Source organism: Eptatretus burgeri, chromosome 2 (assembly GCF_056783735.1).
Source record: "Eptatretus burgeri isolate ZD-2024b chromosome 2, Ebu_testis_v1, whole genome shotgun sequence".
Classification (NCBI taxonomy): domain Eukaryota; kingdom Metazoa; phylum Chordata; class Myxini; order Myxiniformes; family Myxinidae; genus Eptatretus; species Eptatretus burgeri.
In genome coordinates this window covers 134,369,882-134,389,881 of record NC_140962.1, presented here as the reverse complement: position 1 = coordinate 134,389,881, position 20,000 = coordinate 134,369,882, and the positions used below count along the sequence as shown (strand labels likewise).

General features: G+C 46.8%; 1 protein-coding gene across 4 annotated transcripts in view; it reads left to right on the top strand.

Annotated features, from left to right (window-relative positions):
* Nucleotides 1–20,000, top strand: part of HCFC1 (host cell factor C1) — a 124,794-nt gene that overhangs the window by 82,311 nt on the left and 22,483 nt on the right. For all 4 annotated transcript variants that reach the window (XM_085871347.1, XM_085871345.1, XM_085871346.1 and 1 more), the window contains 2 exons: nucleotides 15,872–16,298; nucleotides 16,531–16,641. In XM_085871347.1, coding sequence (XP_085727473.1) covers nucleotides 15,872–16,298; nucleotides 16,531–16,641 — 538 coding nt within the window. The remainder of the gene's footprint in view (nucleotides 1–15,871; nucleotides 16,299–16,530; nucleotides 16,642–20,000) is intronic.

Here is a 20,000-nt window from a genome sequence, read left to right as displayed (position 1 = left end):
CCCTTTTTCACAAAGCCCCGCCCCCTCTCAACTCCCGCCCCTCCTTCCAGAACAAGCTGGAAACTTCCGGAAGGAGGGCTCTTCCGCCCAATCGGTGACGCTCGCACCGCGTGGCATTCTTCCTCTTCCCTCGCAGGGTGAAATCCACCGCGGCGGCGCCAATCGTTCGGGGGAGGGGGGAACGTGGGTCGCCTGCTTTCCCTCGTCGAAGGCTAGGCCTCTGGCAACCGTGTGCCGAGTCAAAACGCGGTGGTTGTTGAGGTGGCGTGGTTTGGTGTGGTTGGTGCTGTGGTGGGGATGGCGTGGTTGTTGAGATGCTGTTTGTCTGAAATAAAAGATAGAACAGAAAATTGGCTAACTCAAAGTGTCGCAGCCTGGATGGATCACATAAATTCCCTCTATACAATGGGTTCGGGCTAACTACACATGGACTTATCGAGATATCTCACCTGATGACTCCTTATGGTGTAATGCGAATTTCCACAACCGTAACTATATATATATATATATATGTATATATGTATATATGTATATACATTGTTACGGCTGTGGAAATTCGCAGAACACCATATTGGTCTTGAGTTCAGTTATGCCGATAAGTCCGTGTTCAGTTAGATTTCCCCACCGTTGTTTTATGGGAATTATCTGTGTGGACAGGGCTCTGATCTTTGAGTTAGCCGTTTTTCTTTACTATCGTTATTTTGAGCCAACCACCAATCACCTTCTCCACGCCACCCACCAACTACCACGTCAACCACCAACCACCCTCTCCACACTGCCTTCATAACAACGACATCTCCCCACCATCTCCTAAACCGCATCCCCCCAATAGACCAATCCGAATAACATCGCCTCACCTTCATCCCCGAAGCGACGCCATCTTTGCGCCAGCCACGGCGAGTCCGCATCCAACGGCATCGCTGCAGGCCAACGCGGGGGTTTGCTCTCCGTGCAAGTTTGGTGATCTCGCGCACGTCCGCTCTGTGGAAGCTTCGCCTCAGAATTTGGATCAAAAGATCGAAAGGGGCGGGGCCTGTGGGGGTCAAAGGTCGAAGAGCGGAGGTCAGATCTAGTCTCTCGAGCCCTATAAAAGGCCAAGCGGAGCGCCAGTTCGCGGTCAGTCGTCAGTAGGTGGAGTCATTCGTGAGTCTGGAGAACACAGTCTGGGGAGAAGTCCAGGAGAGCGGAGGACACGTGAGCTGAGAGCGTGGCCAACCCTGCTGTGCCGCGCAGACCTGCACTTGCGTGTGGAGAGAGCTCGCCAGCCAGCGCCAAACGGTCTGAGGTGATCGGGCTTCGGGACAGTCCGAGCATCGCTGAGGAACGGACTGGTTCTTACAAAGAGCATCAACTTTGGAAGAGCATCAAGACCCGTTCGTTCCTCTCAACGCGTCGCCGGCTGAGGCCCGAATCACCCGGCCGCTTGGCAAGGCCTGGGCTCAACCGCGGCTACGCGAACTGCCGTTGGGATGGGGCGTCGCGGGTCGCCCCATCGAGGCACCACGAGAATGGAGATAACCTGCAACGTGCCCAGTCTGACCCCCTTGTCTTTGAGGGGGTCTTTCCTTGTTTATTTGTGTGAATGTTGTGGCGCCATGTCCGCAAGTAGAACTGTGTAAGTGCTTGTGAATAATAATAATAATAATAATAATAATAATAATAATAATAATAGACAGTTGTAGTGCTTTGCCTTGTTCTTGTCTTGTTCCTTGCCGCCAGTTCCATTGCTTTTCTGCATACGTGCATGTCGGTGTTTTGATTCCATACCTGCATGCTTGATTGTATGTGTGTCGTTTTTTAAATAAATGTCCTTGTGTGAATGTTAACCCATTCGTCGTGTCCTCTTTCCCCATTGAACCGCCATATTGCTCTCGGAATAATAGCAGGCTTTTTAATAGCCGATAAAAGAATTGGGTCCAGCGAGGACTCGCAATAATACACGGCTCGGTTATCCCAGAATGGAATGAACCGCTTAAGCGGTTCGTGTCCAAGCAGAACTCGCTGAGGTACTGTCTCTCGGTAATCTGCCCGCGTGAATACTTAGGTATATCGATAATTTGGCGATTGACCCTCTCACGCGCAGGTATAGTGTTGACTGGGCCGTGGTGTGCGGTTGGAGCACACCCGTGACTGGTTTTCGGCGTTGTTCCGGAAAGTCGCGAGTGAATTGTCCGTCCGGTGGGCGTACGGCCGCGATTCGGCTAAAGCGGCTGTTCGCACGCTGGGTGGGCGGTAAATTCGTAACAATATGCATATATATGCATATATATATATATATATATATATATATATATATATATATATATATATATATGTATATATATATATATATATATATATGTGTGTGTGTGTGTATGTATATATTGTTGCGGAAATGGCCCTTGGTGTGCTATTAAATATAGGATTAGCCCAGATCCCCCATTAAATGCATGTTTAGCCAGGTTGTTCGGTAAATGGACGTTACATGTGTGTCGGGAGGTGTGAGAGGCTGTTTATTGTTCGTACAGTGGTGGTGGACCGAGAGGTTGTTCTTCTTCGTCCCCTCTCCGAAAGAGGCTCCGCCCAGTGCTCTGGGAGGAGCAGTCGGCTGAGAGAGTGTGGCCTGGAGAAGCAGTCGGCCGAGAGGCGAGATGGTGGGACTGAGAGCGCCGAGGTGGTGCGATCGGCAGTAAGAGGATCTGCCTGAGCCATGATACGGGCGATCGGCAGTAAGAGTGACTGCCTGCTTTGTCGAGTCTGCCTTCTGTTGGATGAGAGGCTGCTTGAGTCGAGTCTGGGATTGGTTTTTCATAAAGAGCGAGTCGAAAGAAAAGGCAGGGAAGGGACTGCATGAGGTGTGTCTGCCAGTCTGCTTTGAGGCGAGCGAGCGCCGGATCGGCAGTAAGAGGAACTGCCTGAGCTGCGAGAAACGGCGCGCCCCAAAATGAAGGAGAAGTGAAAACTGCAGTCGGCTTCGAGGCAAGCGAGTGCCAGAGGGGCAGTGGTGGATCTGCCGAGGGAGTAACTGAGCCTGAGTGTCTGTCGGTTTCGTAAAGGAGCGTGCTGAGTCTGCCATTTTGGCAGTGGGAGAGGCCGCCTGCACGTCGAGTCGGGCGATCGACTTTGTGGAAGAGTGCTTTTGGCCGGTGGTGCCTCCTCGGCCACGGACACAGCCTGCGGAGCCCAACATCTCAGTTTGGCCTGATCTGGTGAACAGGCCAGGCCTGGCCTTGTATGCTGGACCTTGTGAAAAGCCAGCTGGAGCATACCACCATGGATCTTTCGCTCTGGTGCAGTCGACCTTACGTGGGGTCTGAACTCGCCGAGGCTGCGTGCATGAGGGCTGCGACAAATGGACGACTCCTCCATTTTGCCACACGGCGTGTTCGAGCTGGGTGCTCGAATCCGTTAACATCGGCTTGTTACGAGCCGTATTCATGCCTTTGACATTTTCCTCTCGTCCATGAAGCATCACCAAGTACTCTGTGTCTTGTGTGCATGCTGTCCATTTCTAGTCTGCATGTTGTTTAAGGTTTATCTCATTAGGGTCCCCTTCGAAACCCGTAATCCGAACCTCCCTAGTTAAGAACGGGTTATAGATTAATTATAACATTGTCGTGAATGCTTTAATTGTGCTGTGTTCCCCCAATGTGTCCCCAATAAATCTGGCTGATTCATATGAAGTTGCCGCTTTGAATTAATTTGTGCCGCGCTGAGGAACGATCCGCTCGATTTGGATATAAAACCAAAATGGTTACAGACTGGCAGAATTCGCTCGGTATCTGACAAAACCAGTCTGTAACCGGGGTCTATTCCGCCAGCTGGCAAGGCACAGGTGTACGTTGGTATCGTGATCTGAGGCGCGTAACCCGAGAATTGTGCCGAGCCAGCCGGCGTTATAACCCCGGAGACTGCGGTGATTGACATCAGTCGTGCGAATCCTTAACACTGGGGTCAAGAGTCTGGTGCGAATCCCGCCACCGCTGAATCATTAACAATATGTGTGTGTGTGTGTGTGTGTGTGTGTGTGTGTGTGTGTGTGTGTGTGTGTGTGTGTGTGTGTGTGTGTGTGTGTGTGTGTGTGTGTGTGTGTGTGTGTGTGTGTGTGTATATATATATATATATATATATATATATATATATATATATATATATATATATATATATATATATATATATATATATATATATATATATATATATATATATATATATATATATATATATATATATATATATATATATATATATATATATATATATATATATATATATATATATATATATATATATATATATATATATATATATATATATATATATATATATATATATATATATATATATATATATATATATATATATATACATATATACATATATACATATATACATATATATATATATATATATATATATATACATATATATATATATATATATATATATATATATATCGGGCGTAGTGGCGTGCGCCTGTAATCCGGCAACTCGGAGGCTTGGGTTGGAGGATCGTTTGAGGACGGGAGCTCTGCGCTGGACCGTGCTATGAGAGGGTGTAGGGCAGCCCGGAATCATGGTGAAACCCAATCCTTATCCATGTGTCGTAAGAGGTAACCAGGGTTGCGTCAGGAAGGGCATCTGGCGTAAAACCTATGTCAAATCAGGATGCGGATCATAACGGATTATCCGCTGTGGCGACCCCTGACCGGAGCAGCCGAAAGACGAACCATATATATATATATATATATATATATATATATATATATATATATATATATATATATATATATATATATATATATATATATATATATATATATATATATATATATTGTTGCGGGGCCGGGACCTCGGCGGCGAGCACGACCGCTAGATTGGGGCCGCAAGTCGGCTCGACCGATCGCCCGGAATTCAGATTGTCGCCCCGGATAAGTCCGGAGTCGACGGGTCCTTTGCTTTGGACCGTGAAGCGTCAATATTTCCACCACGTGGTACAGGGTTATTCACAAAATATCAGAATACCTAGGGACCACGTGGCGATCTACTGAGTCTTCACACCCTCGACGGAACTCGTACGGAAACGAGCCACTTAGCGCGCTCGTTCGGTGTGCGATTCCCAGCGGTTTAATCGCCAAGAACCGTCGGTCCAGATGTCCCCTTACGGCGGCACAATAGTGGGGCAGATAACAGCAACTTTTGAGAGAAATCGTGCAAATGATGATGCAAGCATCAAATTTGGCACATTTGTTCTCCAGGGGATTCGAATCAAATCTGCCTGATTGGCCATTTGAAAATCCAAATTGCGAAAAATTTGAAGAAAAAAAAAACTTCAAAAAAGTCAAGATCACGAATCAATGTTGGATGCTGGCTGAGATTGGTGAATGTTTCAGAAACATCATCAAAGACGTTCCAAGTCTGCCATGCAGTTTTCTTCCCTTTAGATGAAGGCAGACACGACGTCACATCCAGTGAACACATGGAAGTGTGGGATCCCTCTAGCTTTTTCAGGCCCTATTGCAGAAACTACCTCATGGACTGGAATCCATCGTGCATTGGCTCCTTGGCCAAAGGCAAATCCACATGTTCTCAAGACCTAGTTCCTGTAAGAATGGCAGTACAGATATTGCTATGACTAGTACGTCCGTGTCATTAGCCTTAATGATAATGGACTTGCCTTAATAATATTGTTATGGTTTCCACCACGTCGGCGTGCGAGCGACCGTTTTTAGCTAATCACGGCCACGCGCCCACCGGACGGGCAATCATAGTCGCAGCTTTCGGATCAACGCCGAAATCCAGCTCCGGGTGTGTTTTTAATCACACCGTAAATCAGCCAACTATTCTGTCCACGCGCGACAGGGTCCGATCGCCGAATTGTCGATTTACCTAAGTATGCGCGCAGACAGAAATGCCGTGAATTTACACCTCAAAGGGACCTGCTGGGAAACGAGCTGCTTAAGCAACTCACTCCGTTTGCGATTTGCCAAGCGGTGTATTATTGCGAGGCCTCGTTGGACCCGATTATCTTATCGCCTATTAAAAGCCAGCTAATATTCTGTACGTAATAATAGCAGTCAATGACAGGAAAGGACGCAACGAACAGGTGAACATTCAAACCATGACATTTATTCACACGCGTATGCAATCAATGAAGCAATGGGGGTAAGGGACAAAATACGAGCAAAAAGACCCTACAGCCGTCGTCTATTTATTACGTACACTTATAACAATTCTCTACTTAAGGACAAGGCGCCACAACTTCCATACAAATCGAACCCCAGGAAAGGAAAGGGCAGAACAGGACCCGTAGGCCTTTAATGTTCGCGAAGCTGTGGAGACCACAAGAGCTCTGAGAGGCCGTGCTGCTTACCTGCCACCCTCGTGGTGACTCGCTGGGCCCTGGTTCGGAGACTCTCGGTGGCTCTGCCCGCACTCCGCGGAACTCCACCAGCTCCTAACTCCACTCTCGACTCCACCAGCACCTCCGTCGACCAAGGAAAGAGAGAGAGAGCAAGGAGAAAGACCCTCTCACTTCTCACTGCTTCCTCCAACTCCAGACTCAAGACTCCAGACTCAACTGCTGGTCGGCGTCTCCTCTCCCAAACTCTACTCGTCGGCGTCTCCACGTGCCCTTTTGATAGCCACGGAGCCTCGCCCCCCCTCCCTTCCCGGCGCGCGAGGGAATCTTCCAGAAAGGGCGTTTTCCCTTGGTGAATCGGGCCCTTTTCACTACCGTTGGCTTTTCCATAGCTTTCGTTCTTATCCACTTTTGGAGGGTTGAGATCCACTGCGTTGGTTGGCGGAGATGTTATACGTTGGGGGGGGGCGTTTGTCTGTGGGGATGTTGACGGTTGTGGAAAAGGTGGTTGTGGTGAAGGCGGTTGTAGTTGTCGTTTTGGAGGAGGTGGTGAGTCGATGCGGTTGTGGTGAAGGTGGTTGTTGTGAAGGCGGTGGTTGTTGTTTTGGAGGAGGTGGTTGTCGTTTTGGAGGAGGTGGTGAGGAGATGCGGTTGTGGTGAAGGTGGTTGTTGTGGAGGAGGTGGTTGTTCCAAAATAAAGACAGCAAAAGAATAATGGCTGACTCAAAGATCACAGCCCGGTTACACGAATAAAACTCTTTAGACATCGGTGGGGAAATCTAATCTGAACGTACACTTATCGACATAACTGATCTCTGGGAAGCCTGAAAGGTGTTCTGTGAATTTCCACAACCGTAACAATATCATTAGCCTTAATGATAATCCGTCGTTGCATCCCTGGCGTGTACAAATATTTGAGTGGCAGCTTCTTCATAACAACATGGAGACACAGCATCCAGTGACTTCCTTGTGTTGCTAATGGCATCTTCTCCTTTTGTGACAATGACTGTGCTTGTCGTCTGTGCTTCACACATCTTTTCCGCAAGGAAGTGAAACAGCTCATTCTTGTTGCTGTCATCTCGAAGAAAGCTTCTCCAGTTACTTGGGGTCTTACTGGTTCCTGTCACTCTTCTTCTGATTCCTTGCCCCCTTTTCAACCTTGCCTCGGACTTCAGACTTGACTTCTTGTACATATCAAACACTACGTCCACCCTCTCGTACCTGGCACCATAGGATTCCACCTTTGGGATGATGTCGTCTTTGGCATAGTCATCAAATATCTTTGAAGTGCGTGGAGGTAGGGCATTGATAAGTGCTGAGCCATAAATGATGACTGCATTTCGACTTCATTCTCTGTCTGGGATGTTCACTTGCGCTTCAAGAATTTCAGCCAGCTGTGACTTCAAAATTTTTGGGTTTTTCTTTTTTTTTTTCAAATTTTTCAAAACTTGCCTTTTCAAATGGCCAATCAGGCAGATTTGATCAGAAAGCCCTGCAGAACAGAAATGCCAAATTTGATGCTTGTATCATAATTTGCATGATTTCTCCTACTATACTATCTACTACACGACAACGGCCTTGCTCATTTTCCCCAGCTCGCGACACGCTCAGTCAATGAAAAAAGGGGACGCGAACGAACTGAAACATTTAACAATTGGGGTTTATTTATAATGCAATGGGGGAATGAGGGGAGCACATAAGGCAGAGCTATACCGAATATAAGAAATGCAAGTATATACAGCAAAGGCACTTAACAGTTTATTACTTGGAAGACGGGCCCAAGGACGCGCGCGCGCACGTACACACACACACACACACACACACACACACACACACACACACACACACACACACACACACACACACACACACACACACACACACACACACAAGAAGTGGTGGCTAATGCCTTTATTAATACCCCCAGCTCGGAGGGAAGGTGAGCTGGAGGTAAGGGTCTATATTGGACCTTTCCACCTCGTGCGGTCTTCCGGCGAACTAGGTCGGCGCCCGTCCCAGCCACCAAAACCTCGACTCCGTTCAGCGGATGGTAACTCTCGAGTTCGACCCTCCGGAGGAGGAGGAGGAGGAGGAGGAGGAGGAAGAAGAAGACGTTCCAGACGGCCACGACCAGCCCAGACCTCTCAGGCCACGATGACGACGACAGAGACTTCTCCTTCCCCGACGATAGAAGCGCTTCTCGACCTCCTCGGCCACGATGACGACAACGACAGGAGCGCTCGCTGGCTGTCTCGCTCCGATTCACTCACTCCTTTTTATGCACTCCGACACGCTTCCCCTCCCCCTTCCCGGCGCGCGGGGAAAATACAACGCGATCCTCAGAGTAAAAGTTTTTGGAGGAGTTGAGTTGGTTGGTGTGCGTCGTGCGGTTTGAGCTGGAGTTTTGGGCGTTTGAGTGGAGTTCTGCATTTGGCTGGCGTTTTGTTGGAGTTTTCCTGGGTCCCGTCCGTGACCCTCATCTCCGCCCTGGGACTCCAACTGCTCCGCTTAGGTTCCTCCACAGGCACGAGCCCCACGCATGTGACTGTGAGCCGAGCCGCACGACCATTAGCTGGTGCCGCACCACGGAGCACTCCCTCCCTTCAACATGCAGGTACCCAAGCGAACTGCAACCTCCAGCTCGTCTCACCCTCTCTGGCTGTGGGGGTCTTTTAATAAATCATCTGAGTGTGTGGGCCCGTCTTGTAAGTAGAAACTGTATGTGTTTTTGAACATTGTAAATTCTTGCTTGTATATTCCGAGATAAGTCTTGCTCTGTGTCTTCTTTATTGTAAATAAATTACTGTAGAAATGTTCCCAGTTCGTTTCCGTCCTTTCTTTCATTGGTCCATCATGGTTCGGATCTGTGTTTTAGCCGGGTTTTTATACCCGATAATCCGTTCATCCGAGCCGGCACGGCTTTGGCAGTTTCCGCTTGTTTGCACCCGAACCGGAGTTGGTAGTCGGTAGTTGGAACTCTACCGCAGTCGGTGGAGTGACCCAGTTCGAGCAAGACGTGCCGAGGGCGTGGTTCCCCGTGTCACGTGACACGTGTTGAGAGTGTGTCGTGGTAGACGACACCGCGTAGTTAATTAGGTAAATTGGTTCGAGACAAAAAGACCCGACACTACGCGGTGGAGGTATTAGCGTCCACCGTCGGTTCAGCGACCCGCCGCCTCACGGAATTATCCGGAGCGACGGCTTACAATTCCAGAGAGTCTGGTGGGAGACGACGTAACCTCCCCCACCGAGTGGTCGTTCTCACCACTGGACCTCCGGCCCGCAACAGTTTGGTCGTCGGGAGTGAGATTCGAACCTCGCGCCTCCACAAAGAATTCACGGGATTCGGACAAGCGGTGTGCTTGACAACCCCCCCCACCCCCCTTTCCCTCCAAATTAAGAGCAGGATTTAAATTTTATTTAATTCTCAGCACGGACCATGGTGGACCAAGACGGATTTGTACAGGTGGGTTCTGAATTAATGTTAGAAAAATCCATGGCCCAGGACAATACGAGGCATGAAGACCTTTCCCTGCAATCAGACCGAGAGGTAGCATTGGGGGCGGCAGCTGTCGTGCATGAGCTCCCTCTGCATCAAATTCCCCCCATGGAGGACCGAACCATCCCTGTCGGAGCGTGCCCGATTGTGGTGGATCGGCTTTGCCAGGGCCATTTGACATGAGACAGCTGATGGAAATGCTGCAAAACTTACAAAACCGCATGGACTGGAATACAAATAATGGATGGGAATACGCAAGCAATAAGAGGTGAAATGCAAAGCATGGGAATGAATTTACAAAACCAACAGAGGAGTGATATGCAAGTATTAAATGGAAATATGCAAACGCTGAAGGCGAGTCAGGAGGAAATGATGGCGGAGCTGTGGAGCTGTAGCGTCAAATTTAAAGAAACGACCGAGTCAAGGGGGAGTGTAGTGTGGAGGTTGTTCAGACCGCAATGACGATGGGCGAGGTCGAGGCGACGAGTGACGTCATGATAATTAAGGGAGAAACCGGTAAACTCGGACAGGGGATGACGGAAATAATAAAAGAAACGCAGGAATTAAAAGAGGTGATGGAGACGCAGAAATCAAAAGAGGGGGGCGAATTGCACGAAACTAAAGAGGAGCACACACAAGTAGAACTGGTAGGGGCATTGAGGTTGAGCGGGTGGAATGTTTGGAGACCCAATGCAAGGGTCAGATTACCCTCCCACAGGGACAAGGGGAGACAGTATGCTCCCTCGTGGCAGGCCATGATGAGTTGAATCCGGTAAGGCCATACGAGGTCGAGCGGGTGCATGGTGCGAATGAGCGCATGCCAAGCTTTGGGGGGCTAGAAACCCCGGGATCTTTTGGGCTAACACAAGCCCCCGATGTGAATGTCCCAGAGCGTGTTAAAACGTGTGAGTGGTGCAAATGACATGGCATGTGTGAGTGCATGTGAGGAGATAGGATATGGACCGACCCAGACGGGAGACGTGGGTCGTGTAACGGACGGAACTATTTTGGAAACCGCTCCGCGGGATGCTGTGTGTGAGGTCCGTTCCGTATCTTGCAAACTGCCCAAGCGTGGACGATTGCATTATGGGGAGCCGGCGTTGGAACGTCCCGTGATTGGTTCGAAACCACCACGTGGATGGCTAAAATGGAAGCAAATTGAATTGTGTGAATTTGGAAAGCGCGTGGCCCCATGTGAGCACGTGTACGGGGGCCGACGTGCTGCGTGCAGCGAGTGGAATTCGCGGGACGCGCGGAGCGAGTCTCGGGGTCGACACAACCAGTTTCGTCTGCGTGGCAAGCTTCACAGAGCGGTTCATGTGCGAGTGACGTCATCAGGGATCACACAGCTCCAAGGTCAGGTGAGTAGCGCACGCTGGCTCACATGGCGGATGGCTCGAAAGCGAGTGCATGGTGCAATTGACGGGGTGACGTTATGCTCATATGTATCGGCCAAACGAAGGGGACGAGCAAGCTGTAAACCACCGCCCTGGCGACGCAAGGCTCGTGGAGTCTTGCCCCGAGTAAACGATCCTGGCCAGGATGTGGTGAACATCCTTGTCATGGGGTAAAGGAGCACTAGTTCGGGGAAGGGTTTAGCGTTAGTTAGACTGGTCTCATGGGGCATAAGCAGTCCTCCATGGGGCCCGGTGGCATCAGTTAGGGGGAATTTAGTTTAGAATGGAATGGAGACATGAACAGACATGGAGCGTGTAGTGGGGACGTAGCTTAGTGATAGAATTAAACGGAACGTGCATTAAAATAAGGGATGACGAGGGGCACGAGCTAGTAAGAGGAATGTAGCGAGTAGAGCGTCAGTATGATGTGAAAAATAAAAATAAAACCGAGAAAGAAACATGATGAGTGAACGTGGGTCAGCGGGCCCGAGTGTGAATCGAGTGAATGTGGAATCCATGGTGCAAATGAATGATTGGGGGGTGGAGTGAATCCCACCCAAGGGAACCCGGGGTTAGTGTTTTGTTAGTTAGTGGGCTAGTCAAATTAACCAATCGGATGTCGTTTTGTTGTTGGTGTTGAATGAAGGCACGAAAACTTTTTGTGGGGTGCAGGAGTCTATTGACCGGCTGGCAGCGTGGCTATTGAAATGTGCGCACTGAGTAGAGAGGGCCCCCTGGACACCGAAGTAGTCGGCCAGAGTAGGCCATAGGTCCAAGGGACCAAATTAGTGTAATAGGCATGGGCAGCCCACGGAAACGGGATCCGGAGCACCAAAATGCCACGTGGGCATCAACGGGGCAGATGCCAGGAAGGGCAACCCCCACGTTTATACGGAGTAGATAAGCTCAGAGACAGCCTCAGTGACCCGGGGGTGCCATCGTTCGAGTTCGACAGATGGGTATCCCTGCCAATGGAGCCACGCTGCCCAGCCTCGAAATTGTGCAAGAGTTTGAGTGAAAATTTGCGGGCCAGGCCCAAATTATTAATGAACACCAACACAGGCGATGGGAATCATGGTTTCTGGAACCGATAGTTTAAAGAGACAGGCGTGTTGAAAAGCCCCGAGGATAGATTAACGTTAATAAATGCCAGGATAGATAGGAAATGTGTACCCCTTCCCACCATCCATCCCTTTGCTGTTCATAGGCCGCTGGACTCATCTTGGGAAATTGCTGAAATCTGAGGGAGTTATTCTGAGTCTGCATTGGGCCTCGAGACAGATTCACTGGTCTCTTCCTCAGTCCCCTCAAAAAGGATCTTGGGGATTGGGGATAGACGGTCAGGACAGGTTAGCCGAACAAAGACGATAAGGGGGCAAGGCACACACGTAATTAAAAAAAATTAAATAAAAAAATAAAAAGAGTCAATTTCGTTGTTGGTTTTTGTTTTGTTGTTGCAAGCTTATGGGGGTGGGTATGGACAAGGACAGGCATAGGCGATAGGTTGGGGGTACACCGTAGGGTCGGTCCAAGCCCGTTTTCAGACGCCGGCACCACCGCACTCCCTCCACAACCTCACGAGACCAGACCGAGGCCGGCCAGCTTCGTGCGCAGATCTCCTGTTGTACTGCATCTTGCCTGGTCTGCGTTTGCCATGCCATGCTTTGCCTGCCTTTGCCTTGCCTCAATACACGCCCATGCCGTTGTTTGCTTTCCCACGTCACAACCTTCACCATGTGCTCCAGGACCATCTCTGAAAGTATTTGCAAGGACTGCCCTGCAGGCAGCCGCATTACCGGGGACTGCATTTCAGCAGCCCGGATACCTCCTTGTTGCATCAAGGCCAGTTCAAATGGCCTGTGAAATGGCGTTATGGCCTGCCGTGTTAGGGTGAGTTGCCTCCAGCAACCAAAAAAAAAGAAGAATTCAATGACAAACAAGGGACCTTTGAAGGTCCGAAAGACATCTGACCATCCACAAATGTTGCCTTTTTGTTGCGTTTTCTCTCCTCAAATCACAGGTCCTGAGCCATGGGTAGTGTAAATATTAGAAATGTACATAGTCCTAACCGACCTGTTTGTTTAGTGCCGGCAATGGAGTTAAGTTGTCTGAATGAGTCTGTTAGTTTAGTTACGCAACGCACTCGGTTATTTATTTATGGGACATGAATTCAAAATGTCGCACTCAGGGATCCATAAGTAAAATGTACTCTGGGAAATCCTACACCTGCATGCCACATGAAAATTAACGACTCGGGTCGACTCTATCAAAAAGGGGGGGTAGTGTTACGGATCTGGAAACCATATGCATTCTCACATACAGATGTCCCAAAAGTCAGTTATTCCGTTAAGTACATGTGAAGACGGGTCCCTTCCTTTTGTCTCGTGGGAGAATCAAAGGTGTGCGTTGCGATGTTTTTCAGTTAGGTTAAATAAATGTTTCCCATCCAACAAACAACCAACAACCAACCACGTACCTTCCAGCGCTTGCAACCCTCGCCTTCCTGGCCACAGCATACGGGGCAAAACCGTCCAGTCCGCCGTTCCTCAGCCAAACCGGGAGCCCCCCCCCCACCCCCAGAAAGGGCGGACCCCCTGAAGACCCTGTCCAATCGGAGCGGACGGTGACGTCTGTTTCACCGAGCCCCTGCCCCATTCGGGGAGGTCCATAAAAATACGACGAGATTCTCAGAGTAAAAGTTTTTTGGAGAAGTTGAGTTGGTTGGTGTGCGTCGTGCGGTTTGAGCTGGAGTCTCGGGCGTTCGAGTGGAGTTCTGCATTTGGCTGGTCTTCGTTGGAGTTTTCCTGGGTCCCGTCCGCGACCCTGATCTCCGCCCTGGGACTCAGACTGCTCCGCTCGGGTTCCTCCACTGGGACGAGCCCCACGCGTGTGACTGTGGGTTGAGCCGCACGACCATTAGCAGGTGCAGCACCGTGGAGCACCCCTCCCTTCATCGTGCTGGTACCCAAGCGAACTGCGAACCCCAGCTCGTCTCTCCCTCTGGCTGTGGAGGTCTTTAATAAATCATCTGAGTATGTGGGCCCGTCTTGTACGTAGAAACTGTTTCAGTGTTTTTGAACATTGTAAATTATTGCTTGTATATTCTGCGATGAGTCTGTGTCTTCTTTATTGTAAATAAATTACTGTATAAATGTTCCCAGTTCGTTTCTGTCCTTTCTTTCATTGTTCCAGCATGGTTCGGATCTGAGTTTTAGCTGGGTTTTTACACCCAATAATCCGTTCATCCGAGCCGGCACGGCTTTGGCAGTTCCGCTCGACTGCACCCGAACCGGAGTTGGTAGTCGGTAGTTGGAACTCTACCGCAGTCGGTAGAGTGACCCGGTTCGAGCAAGACGTGCCGAGGGCGTGGTTCCCCGGTAGATGACACCGCGTAGTTAATTAGGTAAATTGGTTCTCGACAAAAAGACTCTACGCGACGCAGTGGAGGTGTTGGCGTCTACTGTCGGTTCAGCGACCTGCCACCTCACGGAATTATCCGGAGCGACGGCCTACAATTCCGAAGAGCCTGGTGGGAGACGACGTAACCTCCCCCACCTAGTGGTCGTTCTCGCCACCGAACCTCCGGCCAGCAACAATATATATGAGCCAGGTGTGGCTTAGTGGTTAAAGCGGTGGCTTGGGGTCCTGAGTTCGAGCCCGCTGGCTGCTGAGTTAGCATCAGGGGGGTCGACTCAGCCTGTCATCCTTCTGAAGGTCGGTGAAATGAGCACCAGTTTCTGGTAATTATCCCTGCAGGATCGAAGGCGACTCAAGGGTTGGCGTCAGGAAGGGCATCCGGCCGTAAAAACATTGCCACAAGAAAGGGTACCATGATTGGAACCCGTAAAAAGCTCTTCCCTGCTCAGGGATAAAGGCTTTCAGATGGTGTGATGATTATATATATATATATATATATATATATATATATATATATATATATATATATATATATATATATGTATATGTATATGTATATATATATATATGTATATATATATATATATATATGTATATATATATATATGTATATATATATATATATATATGTATATATATATATATGTATATGTATATATATATATATATGTATATATATATATATATGTATATGTATATATATATATATGTATATATATATGTATATATGTATATATATATATATATATATGTATATATGTATATGTATATATGTATATGTATATATGTATATGTATATATGTATATATGTATATATATATATATATATGTGTATATATATATATGTATATATATATATGTATATATATATATGTATATAGATATATGTATATATATATATGTATATATATCTATGTATATCTATATGTATATATATATATATGTATATATATATATATATATATATATATATATATATATATATATATATATATATATATATGTATATGTATATGTATATATATATATATATATTGTAAACTATTTCCTTTTCCAGCAACTTCAATTCCAAATCCTTAATCCCACTGACTTCAGCCAGATTTGAACTCGCAATCTCTCATGTGCAAGTCTTCTATCCTCACCATGAAACCACCATTTTCATTGGATTCATTAGCTGAATTTAATATTGATCCTTGTGTGGCTGTTGTGTCCAAACAGGTTATCGATACGATTAAGTTGGAGCCGTTGTCAGAACAAACTCCAAGCAAGTCGGAGAGACAGGCAACAACTACTACTACGTCCCAGGTCATGGCCCCTGAACAAACCACTGACAAAGAAGGAAATAAAGATTCTTCTGCAGCAAAAAGTACAACTGAAGCAACATTGTCAACCTCCATTAAGCCCATCATTCCATCTTCAACAGCTGAGTGTTCCTTAGCCACTGTGACCACCACCATCACTACACCCACCACAACTCAACCTAATGTGGCCAGATCTGATGCTCTGCAGATCGGATTGGTCTCTCAGCCAACTCAATCCAGAGTGCAAGATTCAACATCAAAGCCAGTCCAGCTGTTGGCCGCAGCAGTCACCCCAAAACAAGCCGAGCCACTTGTGGAAGCTGGGAAGCAAGGCCTGCCTGCTGGTATGCCTTGGTGTACTATTGATATGTAATGTACATCTTTAAAACATCTTTGGGAATGAGAAAATTTCTTGCAGATTTTTGTCAAATGAAGTCTGTCTGTGTCCCAGTAAAAGTATCTATTGAGACTCCAAGTTATTCAGCTGTGTTTGCTTTATAATCAATGTATTCACAGAATTATCAGCTCATAGTTTGGTGAGCATTGCTTTTTGTCCCATTCTACCTTTTTCTCCAGCCTCCCTTCTTGTCACTAAGATTGAACCTCTGGCGCCATCTGATGCTCTTGTTCCAGCAGACAGCCTGAATGATCCGTCGAGTGACACCAACCATCTTCCCCAACTCGCAGGTACTTAAAACTAAAGATGCATTGAGGCAGAATGAATAAGTGCATCCTTTTATTATTTAATGGAGAGAAGATGAGAAACTCTGACAAAGATGAAGCTCTTCTCTTCTTGCTTATAGCAGCTTGGCTGCCAGCTAGCTATCATTTCTTGGAAGCGTGGCTCAGCCGCCGCTGCTGCTGGCTGTGCCCCTCTACCAGTACACTTGTAATCATTTCGCTGACCTCGGAAGAATGACATGCTGAGTCGACCCCACCTGGTGTTAACTCAGGAGCCAACGAGGCTCGAACTCGGGGCCCTTTGGTCCTAAGCCAGCCACCCTCACCATGAAGCCAACACCAAGCTTACAAAGATGAATATGGCCGATTATACTCCCAAAAGAGATGTCCCGGTGCTCAAAGGTTGAGCCTTTCAAACCTTTATAGGTTTGAGCCTATAAAGTCAGATTTTTAAGTCAAGATGAGTAACAATAGGTACAAAGCTGTTCTCATGGTATTTGGTCTTGGACCTTTGGAAATTTGAATTTAAGTTTGTGATAATGTGCAGAAAAAGAAATCGTGTTTTTAGCTCAATTCCCAATGGGTGATACTATGTGACCATTTTTGGCAGGAGCTAAGTTGATCATCGTACACCTGCTGCCGCATTACTGTGGTCATAGTTGTCCCCCACCCCTCAGACAAGGTCAAAGACGGGGGACATTAAAATGAGCTCCCTCCAACCGACTGGCCGATCATCCATCCATGTACTTTTGTGTACGCAATATTTCAATATTTAGCATTTCGTTTTCGCATTGAAGATATCTATTCCTCATGACATTATCTCAACCTGAATCGATCATGGCAGTGATTGGCTAAATTATGTTGCCCTGGCAACCATCTCGGTAACTTAGCTTGTGTACGTCATATTTCAAAACCCGTTGAAGATTTCGCTTTCATATTACACAGATCTTTTCTTCATACCACCCAAAACGTGGGGAACCTGGAGTATCAGCACCTTGTTTTTATTTTTCGCAAGCATTCTGTTGTGAGAACTTGAGTGACTTTCGAGTCTCCTTGACGATGAAAACATATTCTTCATGTATCCGTGGGCACACTTTTTCAGAACGGAAGACATTTACAGTGCCTATACAAAGTTTACACCTCCTTTTTTTTACCTTTTGTTGCCTTGTAGCCGATAATTAAATTATTTAAATCAGACTTTTTCCACCTTTACTTGCACATCGTAACCCATAACTTCCAAGTCAAAAACAAATTCCACAAATCTCAGAAAATTAATAAAAAATACAAAACTAGAATATTTTGGTTGGATAAGTGTCCTTATAATAACAATTGTAGATTCGCTCAGGTATAACCAATCACCTTCAAAATCACACATCAAGTTAATTGGCCTCCACCTTTGTTAAATTGTTGTGATTTTGATTGTTTCAGAATAAAATCAGCTGTTCCTGTAGGTTTCTGGGTGGTGCATTTCACAGCAAAGACTCAACCATGAGCACCAAGGAGCTTTCAAAAGACTTCCGGGATAAAGTTGTGGAAAGGCACAGATCAGGGGATGGGTATAAAAATACTTCAAAGGCCTTGAACATTTCTTGGAGCAGAATCAAGACAATTATTTCTTAGTGGAAGGCATATGGTACTACCAAGACCCTGCCTAGATAAAGCTGTCCCTCCAAACTAGATGACCAAGCATGGAGGAGACTGATCAGAGAGGCCACCAAGAGGCCAATGGCAACTTTGAAAGAGCTACAGGTCTTTATGGCAAAGACTGAGCACTGTATGCCTGTGACAACAATATCCCAAGAACTCCACAAGTCTGGCCTGTACTATTGGGAATCACCGGCAGAAGGTGGCAAGAAGGAAGCCATTACTCAAAAAAGCCCACCTTGAGTCCTGTTTTAGGTATGCAAAAACACCACTCCGGAGATTCTGAAGCTACGTGGCGAAAAGTTTTGTGGTCTGACGAAACCCAGATGGAACCTTTTGGCTGATGCAAAACGTTACATTTGGTGCAAACCCAACCCAACACATCACCCAAAGAACACCATCCCCACTGTGAAGCATTGTGTTGGTAGTATCATGTTATGGGGATGTTTATCATCAACAGGGACTGGGGCACTTGTCAGGATAGAAGGGAAAATGGATGGAGCAAAATACAGAGGAATCCTGCAGGAAAACCTGCTGCTGTCTGCAAAAGAGCTGAAATTGTGATGGAAGTTCACCTTTAGCTTGCCAATGACCCAAAGCACAGCCAAAGCTACAATGGATTAGCTGAGGAACAAAAAGATAAACCAATGTCACCCGCAGGGTGACCCGTATCTTGCCAAAAGGTGACCACGTGTGACTTCTTTAAGGTCACACTGAGGTGAACAGAGCTGCTATCCACCAGGAGCGACTCCTTGAGGAATATCTGCCTACGAGAGATTCCGATGAGAATCGTTCTACAGAGTAACCATGAAAAATATGCGTTTGCCTCATAACGTAACCAAATGACGTCATAATGTCTCAAGCTTGACATATCTAGAAAGCACTCATCGAGGTGTTCAATTTGAGGTACTACACGATATGGTTCCTAAAACTTGAAAATTTGACCTTGGGGTCAAATATGTTTGACCTTAGGTGCTAACCATGAAGGTCAAGGCCAATCACCACCAAAAATTAATCAGCTGAGCGCCAGACCATGAACTATATTCCCATGAAGTTTGAAGACGATCCGATCAAAATTACTCAAAAAATAAGGGTTTCGTCGACTCCCCTGATTTGCGACAAAGTGACCTTGACCTTTGACCTTGACCTTCAAAATTTTATGCGCTGAAAGGGACCTCTATAGGCCTCTGATGTGCGAAGTTACAAAAATTTCCAATGATAACTGTGCTCTGAAGAATTTTTTATATGTGATTACAGACAAAAAAAAAAAAAAAAAACATACAAGCTGACTAACATATCTTGCAAAAACTTCGTTTTGGCAAGATAATAAATGTTTTTGAGTGGCATGACTTGAAGATTGCTGTCCAACACTCCCAACACAACTTGACTGAGCACTTCCAACACAACACTCCCAACACTTGACACTTTTGTTCAGAAGAATGGGCAAATATTGCCTAATCAAGGTGTGCAAAATTGGTAGACACCTATCCCAATAGACTCACAGCTGTAATTGTTGTCAAAGTTGCTTCCATCATGTATTAACACAGGGGGTAGACACTTATCCAACCAAGATATTCACGTTTTGTATTTTTAATTAATTTTCTGAAATTTGAAGAATTTGTTTTTTTGCTTGGAAGTTGTGGGTTACGATGTGTAACTAAAGGTGGAAATAGTCTGATTTAATGCAATTTAATTCCAGGTTGTCAGGCAACAAAAAGTGA